General features: G+C 55.3%; 9 protein-coding genes across 9 annotated transcripts; 7 read left to right on the top strand and 2 right to left on the bottom strand.

Annotated features, from left to right (window-relative positions):
- Positions 1 to 61: 61 nt before the first annotated feature.
- On the top strand, positions 62 to 690 carry J7T54_002408 (uncharacterized protein; the record flags this gene model as incomplete). Its single annotated transcript, XM_051505584.1, has 2 exons — positions 62 to 421; positions 667 to 690. 2 exons carry the CDS (start codon positions 62 to 64, stop codon positions 688 to 690), a joined length of 384 nt encoding a protein of 127 aa, XP_051363027.1.
- A 955-nt stretch (positions 691 to 1,645) lies between these two features.
- J7T54_002409 (Serine/threonine-protein kinase haspin-like protein) lies at positions 1,646 to 3,388 on the top strand (the record flags this gene model as incomplete). The annotated part of the gene is made up of 3 exons (XM_051505585.1): positions 1,646 to 1,678; positions 1,907 to 2,635; positions 2,762 to 3,388. The coding sequence occupies 3 exons, from the start codon at positions 1,646 to 1,648 to the stop codon at positions 3,386 to 3,388; spliced, it is 1,389 nt and encodes a 462-aa protein (XP_051363028.1).
- Positions 3,389 to 3,976: 588 nt separating this feature from the next.
- On the top strand, positions 3,977 to 5,394 carry J7T54_002410 (peroxin 26; the record flags this gene model as incomplete). The annotated part of the gene is made up of 2 exons (XM_051505586.1): positions 3,977 to 4,455; positions 4,506 to 5,394. 2 exons carry the CDS (start codon positions 3,977 to 3,979, stop codon positions 5,392 to 5,394), a joined length of 1,368 nt encoding a protein of 455 aa, XP_051363029.1.
- A 311-nt stretch (positions 5,395 to 5,705) lies between these two features.
- J7T54_002411 (uncharacterized protein) lies at positions 5,706 to 6,143 on the bottom strand (the record flags this gene model as incomplete). Its single annotated transcript, XM_051505587.1, has 3 exons — positions 5,706 to 5,747; positions 5,801 to 6,074; positions 6,127 to 6,143. The coding sequence occupies 3 exons, from the start codon at positions 6,141 to 6,143 to the stop codon at positions 5,706 to 5,708; spliced, it is 333 nt and encodes a 110-aa protein (XP_051363030.1).
- An 813-nt stretch (positions 6,144 to 6,956) lies between these two features.
- Positions 6,957 to 7,982, top strand: J7T54_002412 (Bifunctional epoxide hydrolase 2; the record flags this gene model as incomplete). The annotated part of the gene is made up of 1 exon (XM_051505588.1): positions 6,957 to 7,982. The coding sequence occupies one exon, from the start codon at positions 6,957 to 6,959 to the stop codon at positions 7,980 to 7,982; it is 1,026 nt and encodes a 341-aa protein (XP_051363031.1).
- Positions 7,983 to 8,778: 796 nt separating this feature from the next.
- Positions 8,779 to 12,943, top strand: J7T54_002413 (phospholipid-transporting ATPase-like protein; the record flags this gene model as incomplete). The annotated part of the gene is made up of 3 exons (XM_051505589.1): positions 8,779 to 11,985; positions 12,049 to 12,704; positions 12,763 to 12,943. The coding sequence occupies 3 exons, from the start codon at positions 8,779 to 8,781 to the stop codon at positions 12,941 to 12,943; spliced, it is 4,044 nt and encodes a 1,347-aa protein (XP_051363032.1).
- A 916-nt stretch (positions 12,944 to 13,859) lies between these two features.
- J7T54_002414 (uncharacterized protein) lies at positions 13,860 to 15,338 on the top strand (the record flags this gene model as incomplete). Its single annotated transcript, XM_051505591.1, has 2 exons — positions 13,860 to 14,478; positions 14,632 to 15,338. The coding sequence occupies 2 exons, from the start codon at positions 13,860 to 13,862 to the stop codon at positions 15,336 to 15,338; spliced, it is 1,326 nt and encodes a 441-aa protein (XP_051363033.1).
- A 702-nt stretch (positions 15,339 to 16,040) lies between these two features.
- On the top strand, positions 16,041 to 18,095 carry J7T54_002415 (uncharacterized protein; the record flags this gene model as incomplete). The annotated part of the gene is made up of 2 exons (XM_051505592.1): positions 16,041 to 16,078; positions 16,154 to 18,095. The coding sequence occupies 2 exons, from the start codon at positions 16,041 to 16,043 to the stop codon at positions 18,093 to 18,095; spliced, it is 1,980 nt and encodes a 659-aa protein (XP_051363034.1).
- A 1,113-nt stretch (positions 18,096 to 19,208) lies between these two features.
- J7T54_002416 (uncharacterized protein) lies at positions 19,209 to 19,997 on the bottom strand (the record flags this gene model as incomplete). Its single annotated transcript, XM_051505593.1, has 1 exon — positions 19,209 to 19,997. The coding sequence occupies one exon, from the start codon at positions 19,995 to 19,997 to the stop codon at positions 19,209 to 19,211; it is 789 nt and encodes a 262-aa protein (XP_051363035.1).
- Positions 19,998 to 20,177: the final 180 nt, after the last annotated feature.

Raw genomic sequence — 20,177 nt, forward strand, 5'->3', positions numbered from 1 at the left:
TCCACAATCAGCAACTTGATTTCTTACAGACAACCAGACCAGGCACTCCCAATCACACAGCATGGAGGAAGATCTTCCATATGACGTTCCCCAAATTGACGCGGTCCTGACCCTGCACTGGCGGAATTTCCAGTACAGTGGTCATATTGCCCGACACTCCTATGCTCTTCTCATCCGAAAGACTCGCGAGCTCTACCGCGCGAGTCACGTCCCCATCGACCAGGCCACCGATACGCCAGAAGGCAATGTCTTTTTCCGCTTGCCCTTCATTCGTATGGTGCCCTGGTTTCTCCTCATTCTGTTCTCCACTACCTTCATCATCATCTCAGAGCACATTGTCATGCCCTTTTTGGCTTGTTTCAGCGAGATGCCCTTGCTTATCTGGCCCTTCCTTTCTGGCCTCTTCGCCGCTCTGTCCACTGTCAGTCATGCACATGCAGTTATCCTGACCATGTTCGTTATTTTGGTGCTAGACACTTGTATGACGAGGACGACCATCGCGGGCCATTTTCGTGCAGGTGGCCTGACACTGTTCACCAGCATGTTCATACGGACCTTTATCACCTACGATTGGTCCAGTATTCGCAGGATCATGCCCTTGATCTTTTTGTTCCACCGATTGCGACTCCATTACGCGCTTTGGTACTTTGACCAGATCTCGTGTAGGATCTGGCAAATAGCGAGCGGTGATAACGAGGAGCTTTTCGACAACGTATCGCTCTGTCTCGATTTCCCGAGCCCCTTTGAGGGTCCGTCACCTTCCTATGTCTCGTCTTCTTCTCCAGAATGGTACAATCCGCCACGGAGAGCACCGCGTTGGTCTGGCGCTATGCCGGAGCCTGCACCTCCTCGATTTTGTCCTAGTGCCTATCCCCCAAGTCCGTCACTCACCCGGGTCCGTACCCAGGACAGTTCCCCCCTAGTGGACCATGGCGCCCGTGCTAGCGTCCAATTTGATATTACGGCGGATACCCCGATAGGTACAAAGAGGCCATACCGTCTCACCGTCAGGACCAACCCGCAAGCCCCGAAGCAACGTGCGTCTCACGGGCCTTCCAGGTCTTGTGCTCAGATGAGTCCGGCCGATGCGCCTGGGGAATTTGATAGGGTGATTCAGTGGTTGCGGGATGAGCTCAGCGAGAAAAGGTCGTGAATTTATGAGCAAGTCGTAAGGGACACGGAATCTATCAAAATGACTTAGGCTATGGTATCCTGGACGCCATGAGAGACTACCTTGGATTGGTTATGGGAGACGTGACAAGAAGTCCCCTGTAACTCGTTAACCAGTCGTCCCTAGATCATATCTGTGTTGAGCGCAGTTTTATAGACAATTAATAAGTTCATTTTCTTACTGATTTCGCGCCTGCACTTCTTCCCAACTACTAGTAATTACACGTGCACTACTTGCTAGTACTCGCCTGGTATATCACAATCACACATTCAAGGGGAAACAGTAAGAAAAAAACAAAAGAGAATAAAAAAGGAAAAAGCATAAGAAAACCCATTTACTAAGTATGTTTAGAGTGTATAGTAGGTCGAAAACTTTATTTTCTAATTGGATATCGACGACCTCCATATCATCGGGTAGGACGTACAGGGTAAGCAAGCTGTTGCCCTGTCAACGCTCCACACCCCTGGACAACGCATGAAGTTCAATTGGTCAACATCGCTCATCACCGTAAGTAAATCACATCTCATACTTTCCCATTACATACGATCAGTGCAGTTCAAATGTTCAAGCTCCTCTCACGCAATGCCCACAAAAGCGACGACGACGGGGCAGTATGGCACAAGGTCGACGCGGACAAGATCCGCACGCCAGCTGGCAGACTTGCCCCAAAGCCCGCTGCGCCAACAGGCTGCATTGGTGCATGATCCAGTGGACGACCTGACATCAAAATTGAAGGACACGAGAATTGGCGATGCAAAGCCTTTGAGGAAGTCGCCGCGGAAATCAATCGCAGTCATCGACCTCACGCAGGACGAAGATGCGGAGGAGAAGTTGCAGCAAAGTCCCTCCCACAAGTCCCACGCGCGCACAAACATAGCCGACCATGGGAGTCAAGTACACGGGATCGACGAAGACAACTTGAGGTCTCTCACATGGGACGAGGTCTGCCCGCCCAGCGACTCCATCCAGAAGATTGCCGAAGCGTCGTACGCAGAAGTCTATCGCGTCATCAATGAGCGCGGAACAAGCATCATCAAGGTCATCCGTCTCGAGTCTCCTATCAAAGCACAGACAAAGGCACAGGTCAAGTCAGGCTTGGTCGATGAAGAGCCTCGTTCCGCTGTCGACGTGGCGGGTGAGCTGCAAATCTCGGAGCTTTTGGTGGACATACCAGGCTTCGTGGTGTACAAGGAGCGCTACATTGTACGGGGGAAGACGACAAAAGGGTTGCTGGAGACGCATCGAGCTTTCCAGAAGAAGATGAAGAGAGAGGATCCTGGACGGGCCCAGTTTTACCCTTCCCCGAGTCGTTACCTGGATGGCACCAAGTTTTTGGTGGTGGAGCTGGGTGACGCGGGCAAAGCCCTCGAGGATTTCGAGCTCACGACTGAAAGCCAGCTTTGGGATGTTTTCCTGCTGCAGGCCATTGCGCTGGCGCGGGCGGAAGATCACGCCATGTTCGAGGTATGTGCATCATTAGGGCTGAGCCTCACACAACACTTACAAGTACAGCATCGCGACCTACACGAGGGCAATCTATGTATCCGGCAGGTTTCCTCTCCCCGGGCGAAACCAGCATACGCGCCACAGCCCTTTGGGTACTCTGGTCTTGATATCACCATCCTCGACTACGGCCTCTCGCGAGCCGAAGACATGTCAGTGGACTTTGCCAAGCCAGTGGCGTCTGACCTGGAACGAGACTTGAGTCTGTTCACCAGTACCCATGCGCCGCAGTGCAAGGTGTATCGCCAAATGCGTTCGTTCCTACTGAAAGCCGACCGCACTTGTCTGCCACCCGAGGAGCACTGCGTTCCGTATGCAAAGGGCGTGGATGGCCCGCTGTCCTGGGAAGTATACGCGCCGTACACCAATGTGCTGTGGCTGGCCTATCTGTACGAGTACTTGATTAAGAACTTCAAGGGCGAGAGAGCCGAGGTCCTCGCCTTCCGAAGGGCTACCAGGGAGTTTTGGATCTATCTGAATCCTAGAGCAAAGCCCGCCATGCCCATGTTCGGCAGCGCCGCCGACATTGTGTGCTACGCTGTTGAAGCTGGCTGGATGAGCGAGGACCAGATCCTAGAGGGTACTTCTGTTGTCGGGAGAGAAGACACCAGCATCATTCTATCGAGGGAGGATACCGCTGCGGATGTCGCTGCGGATGCCGATCTATCGACGAGACAATCGCCCAGGAGACGCACGAGGACGCGGGAACCGTGAGCTTCCATTTTGCATGATTTTTGGCGTTGATACATATGAGATACCCGTTGATGGACTTTGGTAGCGTTGAGTTTACGTAGGCGCATCTGACCTTGAGGCTTGAGCCGTTATTGATGGCAGCTGGTGCATGATGCAGACGGAAATGAGCAACGCCTCCCCGCGTGTTGTGACAGTGATGGACTTGCTCGAAGTGTGCCTCATCTCCGAATGTTGACCAGATCACGCGCCGCTGAATTTTGTTAGGAAAGACACCGAATCTTGGTGATGGTGCTAACAGACCCCACGTCCGTCCGGCGACCTCGGTGTTCCCCAGAAACGCACTGGCAGGTGAACCGAGGCTAAACGCAGCGCAGCCGAGAACGTCGAATCCACTTCTTCAACGTCCGCCAGCATCTTCAAGCTGCAGCAGCTCCACCGGCTCAACTACGCACGCCTGTCTGTCACTGCCCATGACCATGGCGCGCCGTTGCTTGTGAACGTGTCTCGCTCGGGTACTACCATTGTCTGGACACTTTTGCGCTTCCATGATATATCTTTTAAGCACCTATCAATTGGCCTCGCTTCCTTTCACACCGACCGGCACGCACCATGTCTCTCAACGGCCCCTTTGCTACGATGACCTCGGGGGGCGACCCGTCAAATCCCTTCTCCAGCAACATCCTCTCATCTTCTGTATCGTCCATCTCCTCGACTTCAACCCGACACACCTCTCACATCTCCAAAACCTATCGACAAGCCTCCACGCTCTTCCTGACGCGTCGGCTGCCCGAGGCTCTGTCTACTCTCCTCCCGCTCATCACACCGCCTGAACCGGCAGCCGAACATGGCGAGCCGACGCCTGTCGCACAAGCGTCACGCACAACGCGCATCAAGATATGGAGCCTATACCTGACCATCCTCAATGCGATTGTCGAGCTGGAGCCGGAGGAAGGAAAGGATGCATTTGGCGGGCAGGAGTGGAGGGCTCTGAGCAACAAGGTGCGCGATGGCGAAGTCTGGGAAGAGGTTGTCAGGAACGGATACCATGGCGTCGAGGGGGATGTGGATGCTGACGTGGTCATCAATCTGTGGGTTGGATCAATGCCTCTGTGAAGCTGACACCGGCTAACAACGATAGGGCGACACTACTCCTAGCCCATGCGCGAGATCAGATCCTGAACCAGAAACGCTTGGAGGCCTACCTCGCGTCGTCTACACTACCAAATCTGGACGTCAACTCGCGGCTCATGTCCCCATCGCCCGCGCGCTCCCACTCGCGCTTCCGATCACCAGCAAAGCGAGCCAGCGGCGCCAGTACGCCGCGCGACCTGAATGCTAGAGTCAAAATCCTCGAACTGTACACCCTCCATGTCCTGCTACGCAACGACGAATGGGACTATGCGCGCGAGTTCATCACCATGAGCGCCGTGCTCGACGAAGAGCGGAGAGAAGCCTTCCTCCAAGCGCTTCAGAGCCTGCGAGAAGACCAAGAGGCCCAAGAACAGCAGGAGCGGGAGGAGAGGCAACGGCAAGAAGAGCAGCTGCAACGTGAGATTGAGGAGGCGAGGCGACAGCGAGAAAGGGTCGAGGAGAGAGAGAAGGCACGGTTAGAAGAAGAAAGGGCGAAACGAGCAGCAAGCGAGACGGACTATGGCGTCGAGGACACGCCTAGTATAGCGTCGTCGAGCAGAGCGCGCCCGAACCGGTCGACGTCGGAGGCTGCGCCGAAACCGGCGAGGCCTCCACGATCCTCCATGGCCAAGTCGAATGGCAAGGCCGTGGCCCCTCTGACTATCACGGCGCGGGCGAGCATGTTTATCGGCCGGTTGCAAGGCATCATCGCACAGCTGGGGGCGTCCCTGAACAGCAACCCGACGCTGGTGATGAGACTCCTGATCTTCATCATGAGCATGCTCATCATGTTCGGCAACAAAGCCGTCCGGCAAAGGTTGCAGAGGGTGCTCGGTGCATCGTGGGCCAAGGTGCTGGCGACAGCCGGCATGGGCACAAAGGTCAGCTACATATAAGCTGGACCTGTGTATTCACGTTTTTTTGTTTTGTTTTCATTTGTCATTTTTCTGGCATTGGAGTCTTGCGAGTATTGAGTATCACGCTATCACGACTGAAATACACATTGTAGGTGTAGTAATCACTTTGGATATCTCCCAACTGCTGTAGTCTACAAAGAATAGGCTCTCAATATCATCCTGTGTAAAACGCCAACAACGCCTTGTGTGTATATGCTAGATCGTCTTTGATCAACGTGAGGCACATGGCTGTCGCGCCCCATAAAGCTTGACCAACATGAAGTGATAGCCCAACCCAGGCCACCTCGGTGTTAATAATTCGCATTTCGGTTCGTTTTTTTCTGATAGAACAACTGTTGCCATTGTCAGCACCCTGCACGGCGTGTTGACGCAGTGGGAAACTTACGTCTGTTCTTGAACTGCCCAGATTTATAATCTTGGGGCACCCATCTCTGTCCTTCTCCAAGCGCGTGCATTCAAAGCAGTAGAACGCGTCCGAGATACCCTCCCCGCCGCAGACGACGCACTTGTTCTGGTAGTTGCCGAAGCTGCACTCGTCGCAGATACGGGCGAGGGTCGTCGGTCGGACGTAGGAGTCGCAGACGGGGCATTTGCCGTCGCACTTGTCGCAGAGGCGGCCGATGGCGATGCCGGCCTGCTTGCGGCACATAACGAGATCGCTGCAGCGTGTTAGGAGCAGGTACCTAGTCTTTTGTGGGAGGGACAACGTACGGATGATGGCGAGACATGGCAACGGGGCGACTGTGAAGTGAGGTTGTCGAGGTCGAGAGTGGTGGGTGGCTTGGACTGTTGACATTAATCGACTTTTCCAAGGCACGTACGTCCCTTGGCTTGTGATTCGATTGATTTCTCAGCCTTGTGCTTGGCAGATTGGCAGTCTGCGCAAGTGATAAGTGGAGCCGAGATCCGGGGGCCAACGAGGATGCTGTACGTGCTAGGGACACTTCAGCCTGACTGAAGTATAGGGACGCAAGTTCAACTTATTGTTGAGTTTTTACGTAGTACTGATCACACAAGCACAACCTGTAGCAAGTGCTGTTCATGTTGCGTGGATGGTATCATCGAAAACCACACTGCCTACCGTGAAAACTGGCGAGAGAGTCATAGTCTGCTAAGAAGCACAGCTGGACCTGCGAGACGTCTGGGAACCCTGGTTGCCAGTGGTTGGTATTCTTTTTCATTACATGAAAGTTCACCTCTCGTATGGAGACGGCCGCATAGAACCCATGGGCGTGCACGAATAGACAAATTCACCGACTTGTTGACCTGCACTGAGGTGGACGTTCTGCAGGCGGATGCGGCCCTGGGCCCATCAGAACACCCAAGTAAGGACCTCGGTCGGCGTGGATCCCCACCCTCAGTGTATCGCGACGCGATGGGGGGGGGGGATGGGTGACGCAACGCCGAAACGAAAGGAACAATTTAAAGAGCTTCAGGCTACTCTGTACTTGTAGCTTGGACTCAATCCTGGCAATTCATCTCTTCGACGGATTCATCGCCGACGAGCTACAGTAATTCGACACACTGCACACGGGCAAAGCATGATGGAGAGGCTTGCGCCTAATGACCCGAGGGTCCAATACGAGTCTACCTCTATCCGGGGCTACAAGTACGCCTACATTCGCGGTGAGCCGACGACAGATGCTGCTCCCAAGGGGACCATTGTTCTTGTCCATGGCTTTCCGGACTTATCCTTTGGCTGGCGCCACCAGATACCCTTTCTTATGTCTCGAGGCTATCGCGTGATCGTGCCCGACATGCTTGGCTACGGACGATCAGATGCGCCCGCGGCCCTGGAGGAGTACACGTTCAAGAAGCTGTCTGGGGACATCAACGAGCTGGCGCGCAAGTTTGTGGGACCAGAGGGCCAGATCATCCTGGGAGGACATGACTGGGGAGGCGCCGTCGTTTGGAGGACTGCCATGTGGTACCCCGAACTCATCAAGGCTGTGTTCAGCGTGTGCACACCGTACCACGCCCCGACGCAGGGCGAGTACCATTCCCTTCAGACCATCATTGACGCTGGACATTTGCGCAACTTTGCGTATCAACTTCAGTTCGAGGGCCCCGAGGTCGAGACGCGCTGCCAGGGCAGGGAGAAGGTCAAGCAGTTCCTCAACAGCATGCACGGCGGGTTTGGTCCCCAGCGCGAGGTTGGCTTCCGCACCGAACAAGGTATCATCTTTGAGAACCTGCCCAAGCTGAACAGAAGCGCCCTGCTATCGGAGGAGGAGCTTGATCACTACGCAGACCAGTACTGCCTACACCCTGCGCCTGAGCTGCACGCGCCCCTCAACTACTACCGGACGCGGAAGCCTAACTATGATGACGATCGGGTGCTGGCAGAGAAGGGTGTCAAGATTGATATGCCTGCGCTGTTCATCACTGCCTTGAGAGATAGCGCGCTGCCGCCACGCATGTCCGAGGGCATGGAGCAGTACTGCCCGCAGCTGACGAGGGGCGAGGTGGACGCATCGCACTGGGCGCTCACTCAGACTGGCGACGATGTGAACAGACAGATAGGGGACTGGCTCAATAAGCTGGAGTTGGTCAAGTCATCTTTGTAGTGCGAGTGCAGATGATTGAAGAGGACGTGGAAACATGAATGCTTGAAGCAGGGGTCTCCACAAGTGGCTGGTGCTGTGGCGCATGCTTTGCCGCACATGCTTGCCCTCAAGTCGAATACGAGCTTGGTATCACGAGGGAGGGACCGCGATGCATTTGTGGTGATGATATACGGTGGATAATACCTAACGTGCTATATTCGCATTACCTTGGACTCTTGGGGTAGGTAGCCAGTAGCAGCTTGTGCAGTCAGAAACAAGGCATTGCAACGTGGGTGCTCTGTGCGACTGAAGGCGTGCGCTGCAGGTCCCTCCTGTCAAATGTGGCTCCAGCCCAGTCCAGTCCGCCGTGCTGACAACTGACGTCCTGCCAGCTAATACCACCCGGCCCGTCTGTCACCACCTGCAATATCTCCAATCCATACTTTCATCATCGTCCTGCGGTATTTACGCAATTGTCGCGTTCCTCGTCGTGAACAGGGAAATGCGATAGACACCCCAAGCAGCCATTAGCCAGCGACTTTATGCTTTCTGCAGCTCTCAACACCTGAGCTAGTTGGCCCTGCCTCGCTACGGGCCGGAGCTTCGCGTCGAAAGGAGGCTGAGCATTTGGAGCAGAGGTGGCACAACCTGAAACCGCAAATTGCCCATCAAAGTTCTCTCCCAGACGAGCACAAACAATCACGACCACTCGATCGACCTTCTCACGACCAAGTCAACGTGTCGCCCGCTTTTCAATCCTGCATGGGTCCGTCCCAGGTGTCTCGAACCTGCTGCTTCACCTTGCTAGCCCATCGGCATGGCTGGACGTCAGCCCGGTGGCTACGATAGCAGCCCATATAATAACGATAATCGCGATGACCTGCTGTTGGATATCGACAATGACCAGCCCGTTTACAACGACGGCCAGCGGCCACCCATCAACGACGAAGACATGATGCGCAACTACGAGATCGACCAGGATCCCAGCCGCCCGTCAGTGTCCTACGACGACTTTGTCGGCGCAGACTCGAGTCCCTACCGCGGACAAGAGCAGCAACAAGAGCCTGGTGCCAGCTTGCGACCAGCGCCACGTCTGAACCGCCAATTCAGCCAGTCCTCGGAACTGAACAGCTACCAGCGCTACGCCGATGATTTCGACGACGAGCCCTCAGACGCTGACGGCTACTACCACCAAGGAGGCGCGATGAACGGGGACGGTTCGACCGCCAGGAACAATGCGCGGAATAGGAACAGCGTCTTGACCATGGGAGGAGGCTTGTTCGGGCGCATGAAGAACAGGCTGGGTTTGGGACAAGGCTACTCAGAGATGGATCTTCCTCTAACGGAGCCTGGACATGAGCGGACAAGCCCAACGGACACACAATCGCAAGCGCAGCAAAAGAAGAAGTTTGACCTGGGCAACTTCAAGTTTGGCTTTGGGCGCGGCAAGCCTGATCCGTCAACGCTCGGCCCTCGAACCATCCACCTCAACAACCCTCCCGCCAATGCCGCGAACAAGTTTGTCGACAACCACATCTCGACGGCAAAATACAACACGCTCACCTTCCTGCCAAAGTTCCTCTTCGAGCAATTCTCCAAGTTCGCCAACGTTTTCTTCTTGTTCACCGCGTTACTGCAGCAGATCCCTGGTCTGTCGCCTACGAATCCCTACACGACAATCGCGCCTCTGGCCGTCGTGTTGGCTATATCGGCAGGCAAAGAAATGGTGGAAGACTATCGAAGGAAACAGGCAGACAGTGCCCTCAACACATCAAAAGCTCTAGTCCTACGAGGATCGAGCTTTGCCGAAGAGAAATGGATCAACGTGGCTGTGGGGGACATCATTAGGGTGGAGTCAGAAAGCCCGTTCCCGGCCGACCTGGTCCTTCTCGCGAGCTCTGAGCCCGAAGGCCTCTGTTATATCGAAACAGCAAATCTCGACGGCGAAACGAATCTGAAGATCAAGCAAGCGTTGCCAGAGACGTCGACCATGGTGTCTCCGAGCGAGCTGAGCCGGCTTGGTGGTAGGGTCAAATCTGAGCAGCCCAACAGCAGCCTGTACACGTTCGAGGCGACCTTGACGATGCAAACTGGAGGTGGCGAGAAAGAGCTTCCCCTGAATCCCGAGCAGCTTCTTCTGCGCGGCGCCACGCTGCGGAATACACCATGGGTCCACGGCATGGTGGTGTTTACGGGTCACGAGACCAAGCTGATGCGCAACGCCACGGCGACACCTATCAAGCGTACCAAGGTTGAGCGCAAGCTAAATACGTTGGTCTTGCTTTTGGTTGCCGTCCTTCTTGTCCTCAGCATCATCAGCACCATAGGAGACCTGATCATGCGGAGCGTCAACAGCGGCTCGCTCGAGTACCTGGACCTGGAGGCGATTAACGGCGCCGGGCCCGTCGCTCGACAGTTCGCCAAGGACATGGTCACGTATTGGGTGTTGTACTCGTCTTTGGTGCCCATCTCACTCTTTGTCACTGTGGAGCTGGTCAAGTACTGGCATGGTGTCCTCATCAATGATGATCTCGACATTTACTATGATAAGACCGATACTCCGGCGACGTGCCGCACGTCGAGTCTAGTCGAGGAGCTGGGCATGGTGGAATACGTCTTCTCCGACAAGACTGGCACCTTGACCTGCAACATGATGGAGTACAAGCAATGCTCGATCGGGGGTATTCAGTATGCAGACGACGTGCCTGAAGACCGTAGGGCGAGCGACAATGACCCACCGGAGGTGGGCATCTATGTGTTCGACAAGATGCGAAGAAACTACGAAGAGGGACACTCCACTGGGGAACTCATCGATCATTTCCTCTCGCTACTTGCGACCTGCCATACGGTCATTCCCGAGATGAACGAAAAGGGCGCGGTCAAATACCAGGCGGCGTCGCCAGATGAGGGTGCGTTGGTCGAAGGTGCTGCAAAGTTCGGCTACAAGTTCGTCGCCCGCAAGCCCAAAGCCATCATCATCGAAGCTCATGGCCAGGAGCTCGAGTACGAGCTGCTGGCCGTTTGCGAATTCAACTCGACGCGTAAGCGCATGTCAACAATCTACCGCTGTCCCGACGGCAAGATTCGCTGCTACTGCAAGGGTGCCGATACCGTGATTCTCGAGCGCCTGAACGATCAGAATCCTCATGTGGAAGCAACCTTGCGTCACCTCGAAGAGTACGCTACGGAGGGTCTGCGCACACTCTGTCTGGCGGTTCGCGAGATCCCCGAGCAGGAATTCGAGGAATGGTACCGCCTGTTCGATGCAGCCTCGACAACGGTGGGCGGGAATCGTGCGGAGGAGCTTGACAAGGCAGCTGAGATTATTGAGCGTGACTTCTTCCTCCTTGGTGCCACCGCGATTGAGGATCGTTTGCAGGATGGCGTGCCCGAGACGATCCACACTCTGCAGCAGGCGAACATCAAGGTCTGGGTCCTCACTGGCGATCGCCAAGAGACGGCCATAAACATTGGTATGAGCTGCAAGCTTCTTAGTGAGGACATGATGCTTCTCATCGTCAACGAAGAATCAGCCGCGGCCACGAGGGATAACATTCATAAGAAGCTGGACGCCATCCGGACACAGGGGGATGGGACCATTGAGAGCGAGACGCTGGCACTGATCATTGATGGAAAATCCCTCACCTACGCCCTGGAGAAGGACCTCGAGAAGCAATTTCTTGATCTCGCCGTCATGTGCAAGGCCGTCATCTGCTGCCGTGTCTCACCGCTGCAAAAGGCCTTGGTGGTCAAGCTGGTCAAGAAATACAAGAAGGAGGCGATATCTCTCGCTATTGGCGATGGAGCGAATGATGTCTCCATGATTCAGGCTGCCCACATTGGTGTTGGTATCAGCGGTGTCGAGGGTCTTCAGGCCGCGCGCAGCGCCGACGTTGCCATCGCGCAGTTCCGCTTCCTTCGCAAGCTCCTACTCGTTCATGGTGCATGGAGCTACCAGCGTGTCAGCAAAACGATACTATTCTCCTTCTACAAGAACATTGCTCTTTACATGACGCAATTCTGGGTACGTTGCATCTTCTTGCCCCGGCTTGACATTGTGACTAACGCCTTTTAGTATACATTTCAGAATGTGTTCTCCGGTCAGATCATCTTCGAGTCTTGGCTACTGTCCATTTACAACGTCCTGTTCACGGTCTTGCCACCGCTGGCGCTAGGCATTCTGGACCAGTTCATCTCAGCTCGACTCCTAGATCGCTACCCGCAACTCTACATGTCGGGTCAAAAGAACGAGTTCTTCAGCCTCAAGGTTTCTTGCGAGTGGGGCATCAATGCCATCTACCACTCCATCGTACTGTACATCTTCTGCCAGTTGTTCTGGTATGGCGATCTCATCATGGGCGACGGCAAGATTGCTGGTCATTGGGTCTGGGGCACTGCCATGTACAACGTCTGTCTCTTTACAGTCCTCGGCAAGGCGGCCCTTGTCACCAGCAACTGGACAAAGTACCATGTGATGGCCATCCCCGGCAGTATGCTCATATGGTGGGTTTTCGTCGTGGCCTTTGCATACGTTGCGCCCATGGTCAACGTCTCGAACGAGCTGTACGGTATCATCCCCCACATGTACTCGAGCCCCGTCTTCTGGCTCCAGACCTTTGTGCTCGCGGTGCTGTGTCTTCTGCGAGACTTTACGTGGAAATATGTCAAGAGGATGTACTTCCCAAAGACATACCATCACATCCAGGAAATCCAAAAATACAACATTCAGGATTACAGGCCAAGGTAAGGACATGTCCTGCATTTGAAAAACTCCAGGAAAATTGACTAACGCGACTCACAGAATGGAACAATTCCAAAAGGCCATCCGCAAAGTCCGCCAAGTCCAGCGCATGCGCAAGCAGCGCGGCTACGCCTTCTCGCAGGCCGATGAAAGTCAGACGCGCGTACTTCAGGCATACGACACGACCAAACACCGTGGTCGCTACGGTGAGATGGCGAGTTCCCGGCCAGGAGGGCGGTAGCAGTCGCCCACGTGACGTGCCTCGTGTGTTTTGCTATTTCTGGAGTATTGCATGGACTGAAGATTCAAATAAAAGGGCAAGGCAAGATTTACGGCGGGGGTTCAGTACAGGGCAAGGAGTTGAAACCAATCATTATCTACGGCACGACACGTTCTTCGATTCTCTAGAGCCTCGCCGACGGGGGCATATTGTGTGATTACTATCTGGAAGCGCAAGGGAAGGATGGTGTTCTTGATGGTTCGTCTAGCGACAGGAAACCGAGGCATGTTTCCATCACGGCTTCAATGGAGACTCGATCTAGACCTAGACGGTCAGATTATCCGATTCCACGGTCGCCCACAGTGGTGTCCCATGTACGGTAGTGTAGGACCCATTGCAAATGTCAGCAGAATCAATCGCAATTGTCCGTCATCAGCTTGAGGTCGTCTCCGCAAGCTGATATCATCCCCCGATAAGGAGGCGTCTCCGTCACGTTCGGCGCGTGTAGCATTCGCCGACACCTGTGCTCGGGCAATTGTAATCTTGGCCGAAGTCGGGCACCACCAAAGGATCCAGCGTCGACCACGAGATCCCCGCCGAATAGGCAACCTGTTATCCGACGTTATGTCAATCTTGTGGATCTACGGAGTATGACCGACGCCAATGCCTGTTCTGGATGCGCCTTGGTGTCATGAGCGTCGATAAGGTGGCGGTCTTCATATCTTTTATCGCATCAAACAGCCTCTCCTCATCACATCTTGCCACTGTTGGTAGCAGCTTAGCGATAAGCGGCCGATTATTAGTGATAGGCATGGATGATGCATACGCGACGCTCGTATTCGAGCTCGGCTAGGGGGTTAGGCATTAGTATATCAAGGAGAGCAACGAGACCACTGATGGACCATTAGTCCTCCTTTTGTCATCTCAATATACCACCATGTCTTCTACGACCATACAGACAGAAACCCAGATCAGGACACTCAGTGTGGACCGCACCTGGGCCGACCCTGATGCTCTACGAGGCCGCTTCGCCGCGGCCATGTCCGCCATGTATCGCGAAGAGGTGCCTCTATATGGGGACCTGATGAGCCTCGTAACAGACGTCAACAGCGACACCCTCGATCGAGGGACCGGCCAAACCAACACAAGATCGAGCCCAGAGTCCCTGGCGGCCGAGCGTCATGGTGCGATTCGTCTGGGTACTCCATTTGAACTGCAGACTGTCCGAAGGATATTCTCCGTGCTGGGCATGTATCCTGTCGGATACTATGATCTTTCCGTCGCCGGCCTGCCCATGCATGCAACATGCTTCCGACCAACGCAGGTCCAGAGCCTAGACGTCAATCCCTTTCGCGTCTTCACGACACTCCTCCGTCCCGACCTCATCCAGCGCGATGAGGCAAGGACTCTGGCGTGGAAAATGCTCCAGAATCGAAAGATCTTTACCGACGCCCTGCTCGCATTGCTAGATGTTGCCGATGCACAGCAGGGACGACTCGATGAGGACCAGGCAGCCTTCTTTATTTCACAAGCTCTGCAGACCTTCAGCTGGCAGCGTCTCGCTGCGTCAACGCACAAAGAATACCAGATACTGCGGGCGGAGCACCCAATCCTCGCGGACATTGCATGCTTTAGGACCGCTCACATCAATCACCTCACACCCCGGACACTGAATATTGCCGCCATGCAAATCGCCATGAAATAGGCAGGTATGGATGTCAAGTCACGTATCGAAGGGCCGCCTGCCCGGAAATGCCCCATACTCCTGCGGCAGACGAGTTTTCTGGCTCTCGAAGAAAGCGTGCAATTCCTCAAGGACGGGAACGCCAGGGACTCGCCCTCGCCCGACGAGAGGGAGCTCTTCCAGGCCACGCACAAGGCTCGTTTTGGCGAGATTGAGGAGCGTGGCGCGGCGGTGACGGCCAAGGGACGGCAGCTGTACGACGAGTTGTTGACTGAGAGCATGAGCAGGACAGCTGGACTTTCTGTGCAGGCAGCGGAGGCGGTGTCACGAGAGATATTCAGAAGATTCCCGGACGACTGGTCAGAGTTGAGGCAGCAGGGGCTCATCTACGGCGAGTTCAGTCTAGCCAGGATGCCCGCAGAGACCCCAGTGTCAAAAAGGGATGAGAAGACGTCACTGCTGGAGCAGCTCATGGATGAAGGTATCGTGACGTTCAGACCCGTCACGTACGAGGACTTTCTGCCCTTCTCGGCGGCCGGTATCTTTCAGTCAAATCTGCAGGCGCAAAGAGGGCTGGATCTCAAGCCACCCATATCGGACTTTGACGGGCTGGTGGAAGCATTGGGGGTGAAACCTATGGATATGGAGGACTGGTATGCGCAGGCGCAGAGACAGAGTCTAGAGGTTGTTGGGCGAGAGCTGGGATTTGGCGAGCAGGAGTGGTGGTCGTAATTTTGAAGCCACAACAGCCTACATGGTGCCGGAAGAAGATTAATTGTCCTCGAAAAAGAAGGGATGGCAAGTACTAATACGGAGGAGTGGTGATGATAGATTGACAATAGGAGCGAATGATCAAGGCGCCTGGCCACGAGTGAATGCCCTAAAAACCAGCGGCTTTCCCCGAGCTACAGGCCATTGAGGACTGGGGCTGGAGCTTGCTTGGCCCAATCAGCGGGCGGATTCGGCATGTCACTGTCGCACCCGCTAAACGCTTTGGAGCGGCTGCCGACTTCGGGTATTGCAATTTAATACGGTACAGCCTTGCGGATTGTCCCGATTCCTGGTATCCGTAGATTCGTGACAATAACAGCCATTGGATCTTTGGAATGACAAAGTCCGGTTCGTGAAAAGGCGCCAGAGACCCCACAGTCATGGACTCGGAGACATGGACCACCTGGCAAAACATGAAGAAGACCTCATGCCGTCCGAGATCGAGGCACTCAGTGAGAAGCGCGGCTCCTCGCCAAGTTCACGGTTAGGGAAGCTGCCAAAAGCCAAGTCAACTGCGTAAGGTGGCCTTCGCGTCCAGATCCTGCAATGCCTCATTGACTAACTGGGTCGAACGAACAAACAGATGCCGACTATGTCATGCACGAAAAGTGAAATGCACTGGAGGCCATCCATGCGAGACATGCCGTCAACTAGGCAAGGCCGATGAATGCACCTTCCCCCAACGTTCACGCCTCGTCAAGGTGACTCAAAGGTGAGGACGCTCTCACCAGAAGCCTCGCACTCAAGTGGAACACGCATCTCACCACCGCCAACAGTTACATCGACAAGATTCTCGAGGAAAACAAAAGGCTCAAGCACCAGCTCACGCCTCCAGAGACAGGCGGTACCCTCGGTGCCACAGAAGACGACAATGGCCAGCCCCCCAGCAGAATCGCTGGCCAACAGAGCCTGGAGACGGTCGCCGACCCAGCGAGGACGGACAATATGGATGTGCGCCCATGGTTCATCAACACCAGCGTCACGGACACGCCCATCTTGATGGCCGCGGTGGCCGATTCCGCCTTTGCAACCCGCTTTCGGCAGGTCATCTCCGACGCTCAGATGCCTCAGCACAAGCATCTTCCACGCGTCAACTACGCCCCAGATCGTCAGCTCATAGCGCTTGGTGATGCTGACATCAAGTGGCCCGGTCCCTCACGCAGCCGCTTCCTCGTCGATGTCGCGCTCAAACCTCTGAGCCGTTCCTATCACATTGTCCGTCGTAGCATCGTCCTGGACAACCTCGAGAGGAGTATCCAAGACCTGTCCTGGGGCGACTCCTTTCAGAGGGGCAAGCTGTGGGCGCTGTTTGCCGTCGGTGAGCTCTACTCAGCGAGGTCGGCCTCCGACAAGGCCTTTCCAGGTATGGCATACTTTGCAAAAGCCCTCAGGGTCATAGGCCGCTCCCACGAACGGCCCAACGTGGAGGCAATCGAAACCCGCCTCATCTTGGCCTTCTTTTCGCTCGCCCTGAACCGCCGGTACAGCGCCTACTGGATCTCGGGCACCTCTATGCGCATGGCCATCGTCATAGGCCTGCATCTACACATTCCGCCCTCGCAGATAGGGGACGCAGCCGTCTGCGAGCACAGGAAACGCGTGTTCTGGTCCGCGTATATCATTGACAGGATGTGGGCGTCCATGCTTGGCCACCCTCCTGCAGTGCAGGATGAGGATATCGACGTTGGACTCCCGTCGGATGTCGTCGTTGCCCCGGAACTCGCTGGTGACTTTGCCGATGCTGCGTACTACATCGCCAGTCTGCGGCTTGCAAGCGTTGTCACGAGAACCATCCGATCAATCTACGGGAGGAGGAATACCGGCAAGACATTCACCGCCAGGGTGCAGCAGGCTCTGACTGATCTGCGTGTCTGGGTAGAGGAGCTACCTAGTCACCTTCATGTTGACGCTCAGGGGTTTGCGGATTCCGTCCCCAAGCCAGTTTCTCTCCATCTGTCATTCAACCAGGTAAGCCGCTTTGCGTCCCGCTCGTCGAACCAGCTACGAACCTTCTCCCAGTGCGCCATATTGACAACGCGGCCTGTCCTGCTTCACGTACTCCGCACGTACATCGAATCATCGCCTGTTTCCGCCGCAAGCGACGCTCGACTGCCTGCCAGTGCCGTCACCTTGGCTGAGACGTGCATCCGCTGTGCACGACATTCCATTCGTCTCCTCACTGAGGCATGGGTCGACGGCACCTTTGCCACCTTTGATTTTTTCTACACGCAGTATCTCTTCTCGGCGCTCCTCGTCCTCGCCGTGTCCAGCCTGCTGGGCACAAAAGAAAGTGCCTGCGATCGGGATGCCTTTGAGGACGCGGCTAGTTTCCTTGAACAACTCAAGGAGGCAGGCAACTTTGCAGCGCACGAGTTTTGGCACCACGTGGACGCGACCAAGGCCGTGCTCGATGCCATGCACAGCAAGCGCAGCGCAACGGAGACAGGCCACTCCCTTGCTCAGACGGCAGGGGCAGGCATCGGCGAAGGGGCTACTAGTCAGGGCGGCATGACACCAGCGCCCTACTTTGCCCCCGAGGCTGCGCCCACAACGGCCGGCATGGCATTAACCGAGCCCTCGTTGCAACAGCTGCTCGCTCAGCCGTCGCTGGATCTGCAGTTCCTGGAGGGGTCCGTGTATGATCAGTACTCGCAAGGGCTGTATTGGCCTGATCTGACGTCCGACTGCTGGACGTCGGACGGGTGGCCTACGTCGTAATCGGCCACAACTCGCAACACAAGCTGCACACGCACACATTTCCTTATCTTGCGTTTCCATGCAAGTGACCAAACTCGCGTGCGAGGACGGCCGGCGATACCCCCTCCCCCTCGCTCGGGTTATCCCAAAGTAGCAGGAACCTGACACTGACCTCATCGCGCCCCATGATAAGCCGGGGGAGCCCACGATACTGGGTTCAGTCTACGACCGCGACGCATCCCGCCAAGGCTCGACAAGTGCTAGATAAGCCACGGCTACGCAACTCCGCTCACATGACCACCCCTGTGCACGTCGCTGCCAAGCTTTGTGGAAGGATGGTGGGAGGGACAAAACGTGGGGAAGATGGAGGGGGGGGATCGTCTCGCGCAGCTGCGCTAGGAGAGAAGAAGCAATGGCCCACGCTGGTTCACGGACATGACCAACACAATTGTTGCACAGCATTCAGCTGGATCATTCCAGGCAATAAATCTGGATTGATTAGGAAGGGATCGACAAGTTGCTGCAGGTGTCTATGGTAATAGATTGCCTGATTTCCCCAACAAATATATTGCCATCCAACCATGTATATATCTTCTGCCTGAATCTCGTACTCTATGTATACTCCTACATGTATGATGTAAATGCAAATGCTAATGATATTCGTGTCTCTCTCCAGCCTGTGTATCCGCCGCGCTATTCATAAATGCCGTGAACCGTACGTAAGAGTTTCTGAGTCTTGAAAATGCCAACAATGTATTATGTGGGAAGCCTGTGTATACTGCCCAGGATGAGTTTGCGGAAACAAGTTGAGACTCGCCGACACGGCCTCCTGTGAGGGGGTGTCATGAGATGCCGGAACGATGATGCAGAGAAACGCCGCCCCAATGAAATGAAATTCGAGAATTTTTTGGAAAGGCTCGGAATGGAGCTTGTGGTGTGATGTGAGTGTCGGTGAGAGTGAGGGTGCCATCATGATCATCTTGAGGCTTGAATGGAGGGCCGGCATGTCGTGAGTGCAACCCCGCAAAAAGCCATCAGCAGGGGAGCGAGCACCCCCACGTGTAAGACAGCCAAGAAAGACCTCCTAGAGACATGGTAGGTGCTCGCTCACGTATAGTGACAGCCACACCTTTTTCACCGCCCACTCAGAGGGGTGAGAAGGTCGATGCTCTTGGGTCGCGAGTGGGAGGTGGGCATCCGGCTTGGAAGGGGGCGGTCCATGGCACTCAAGCCATAGTAGCCATTGAGGCCGCCGTCGTATGTTGACGAGAGATAGGTCGCCGAGGGACGTGTGTAGCTAGTGCTGGGGCTCGTAGCGGCGCTCCGTCCCGAGAAGGGCCAGAATTGCCCAGAGCTGCTTTCCGTAGGACTGGGCGGGCTTGGAGGCCGTGTGTTGAGGTTGAGCGATCGCAGGGCGGAGATGGCAGAAGAGTGATAGGCTGATGTGCCAGGAGTCGCAGGGGGTGATGCAGAGAGGTAGAGCGAGGTCGGGCGCGATGGCGAAGCCTGGGGTACAATGTCTCGGGGTTTCAGATCCGGAGACATGTCGAGGTATCGCGGGTAGTTGCTTTCCACGGAGAAGGACCGAGGCATGGCGGACTGTGATGAGATACCGGCCGACTGATCCTGTATGCGGCACGTCTCCGAGCAGTAGACGCCAGTGCCATCATGGGGCGTGAACTGCTTCTCGCAGGTCATGCAGAATTGCGGAAAGCTCTCTCGTTCACCGTCCCAAGAGTCTTGAACCTCTCGTTCCCGTTCCCGTTGACTTCGTCCAAGTTTGTGGGCGCTGACTGGTGTATGCTTCCGCGACATGGCCGGTCGTCGTGGTTTGGACATGTCGGACAGAGTGACTTTACTGCGCACGTCTGTTGCAGAGGCGGTTGTGGACAGATGCCCTGACCTCCGTCGTTGGTGAGGCATGTTGTGATAATGTGGGTGTGTATATGGGGGATGGTCTCGAGGGCGAGATCGAAGTGGGCTTGCCAGTCTTATCAAGCCATGTGCTTCCAGAAAGCTGATATGCCGATATCAGCCAGGCAGTGAGTCGCACTGATACGGAGACCGAGACCGGCCCCGACAGTGTCAGGTTGCGGGCGCTAC

The sequence above is a fragment of the Emericellopsis cladophorae genome (genome assembly GCF_022114955.1).
Source record: "Emericellopsis cladophorae strain MUM 19.33 chromosome Unknown NODE_15_length_399893_cov_118_242817, whole genome shotgun sequence".
Taxonomy (NCBI): domain Eukaryota; kingdom Fungi; phylum Ascomycota; class Sordariomycetes; order Hypocreales; family Bionectriaceae; genus Emericellopsis; species Emericellopsis cladophorae.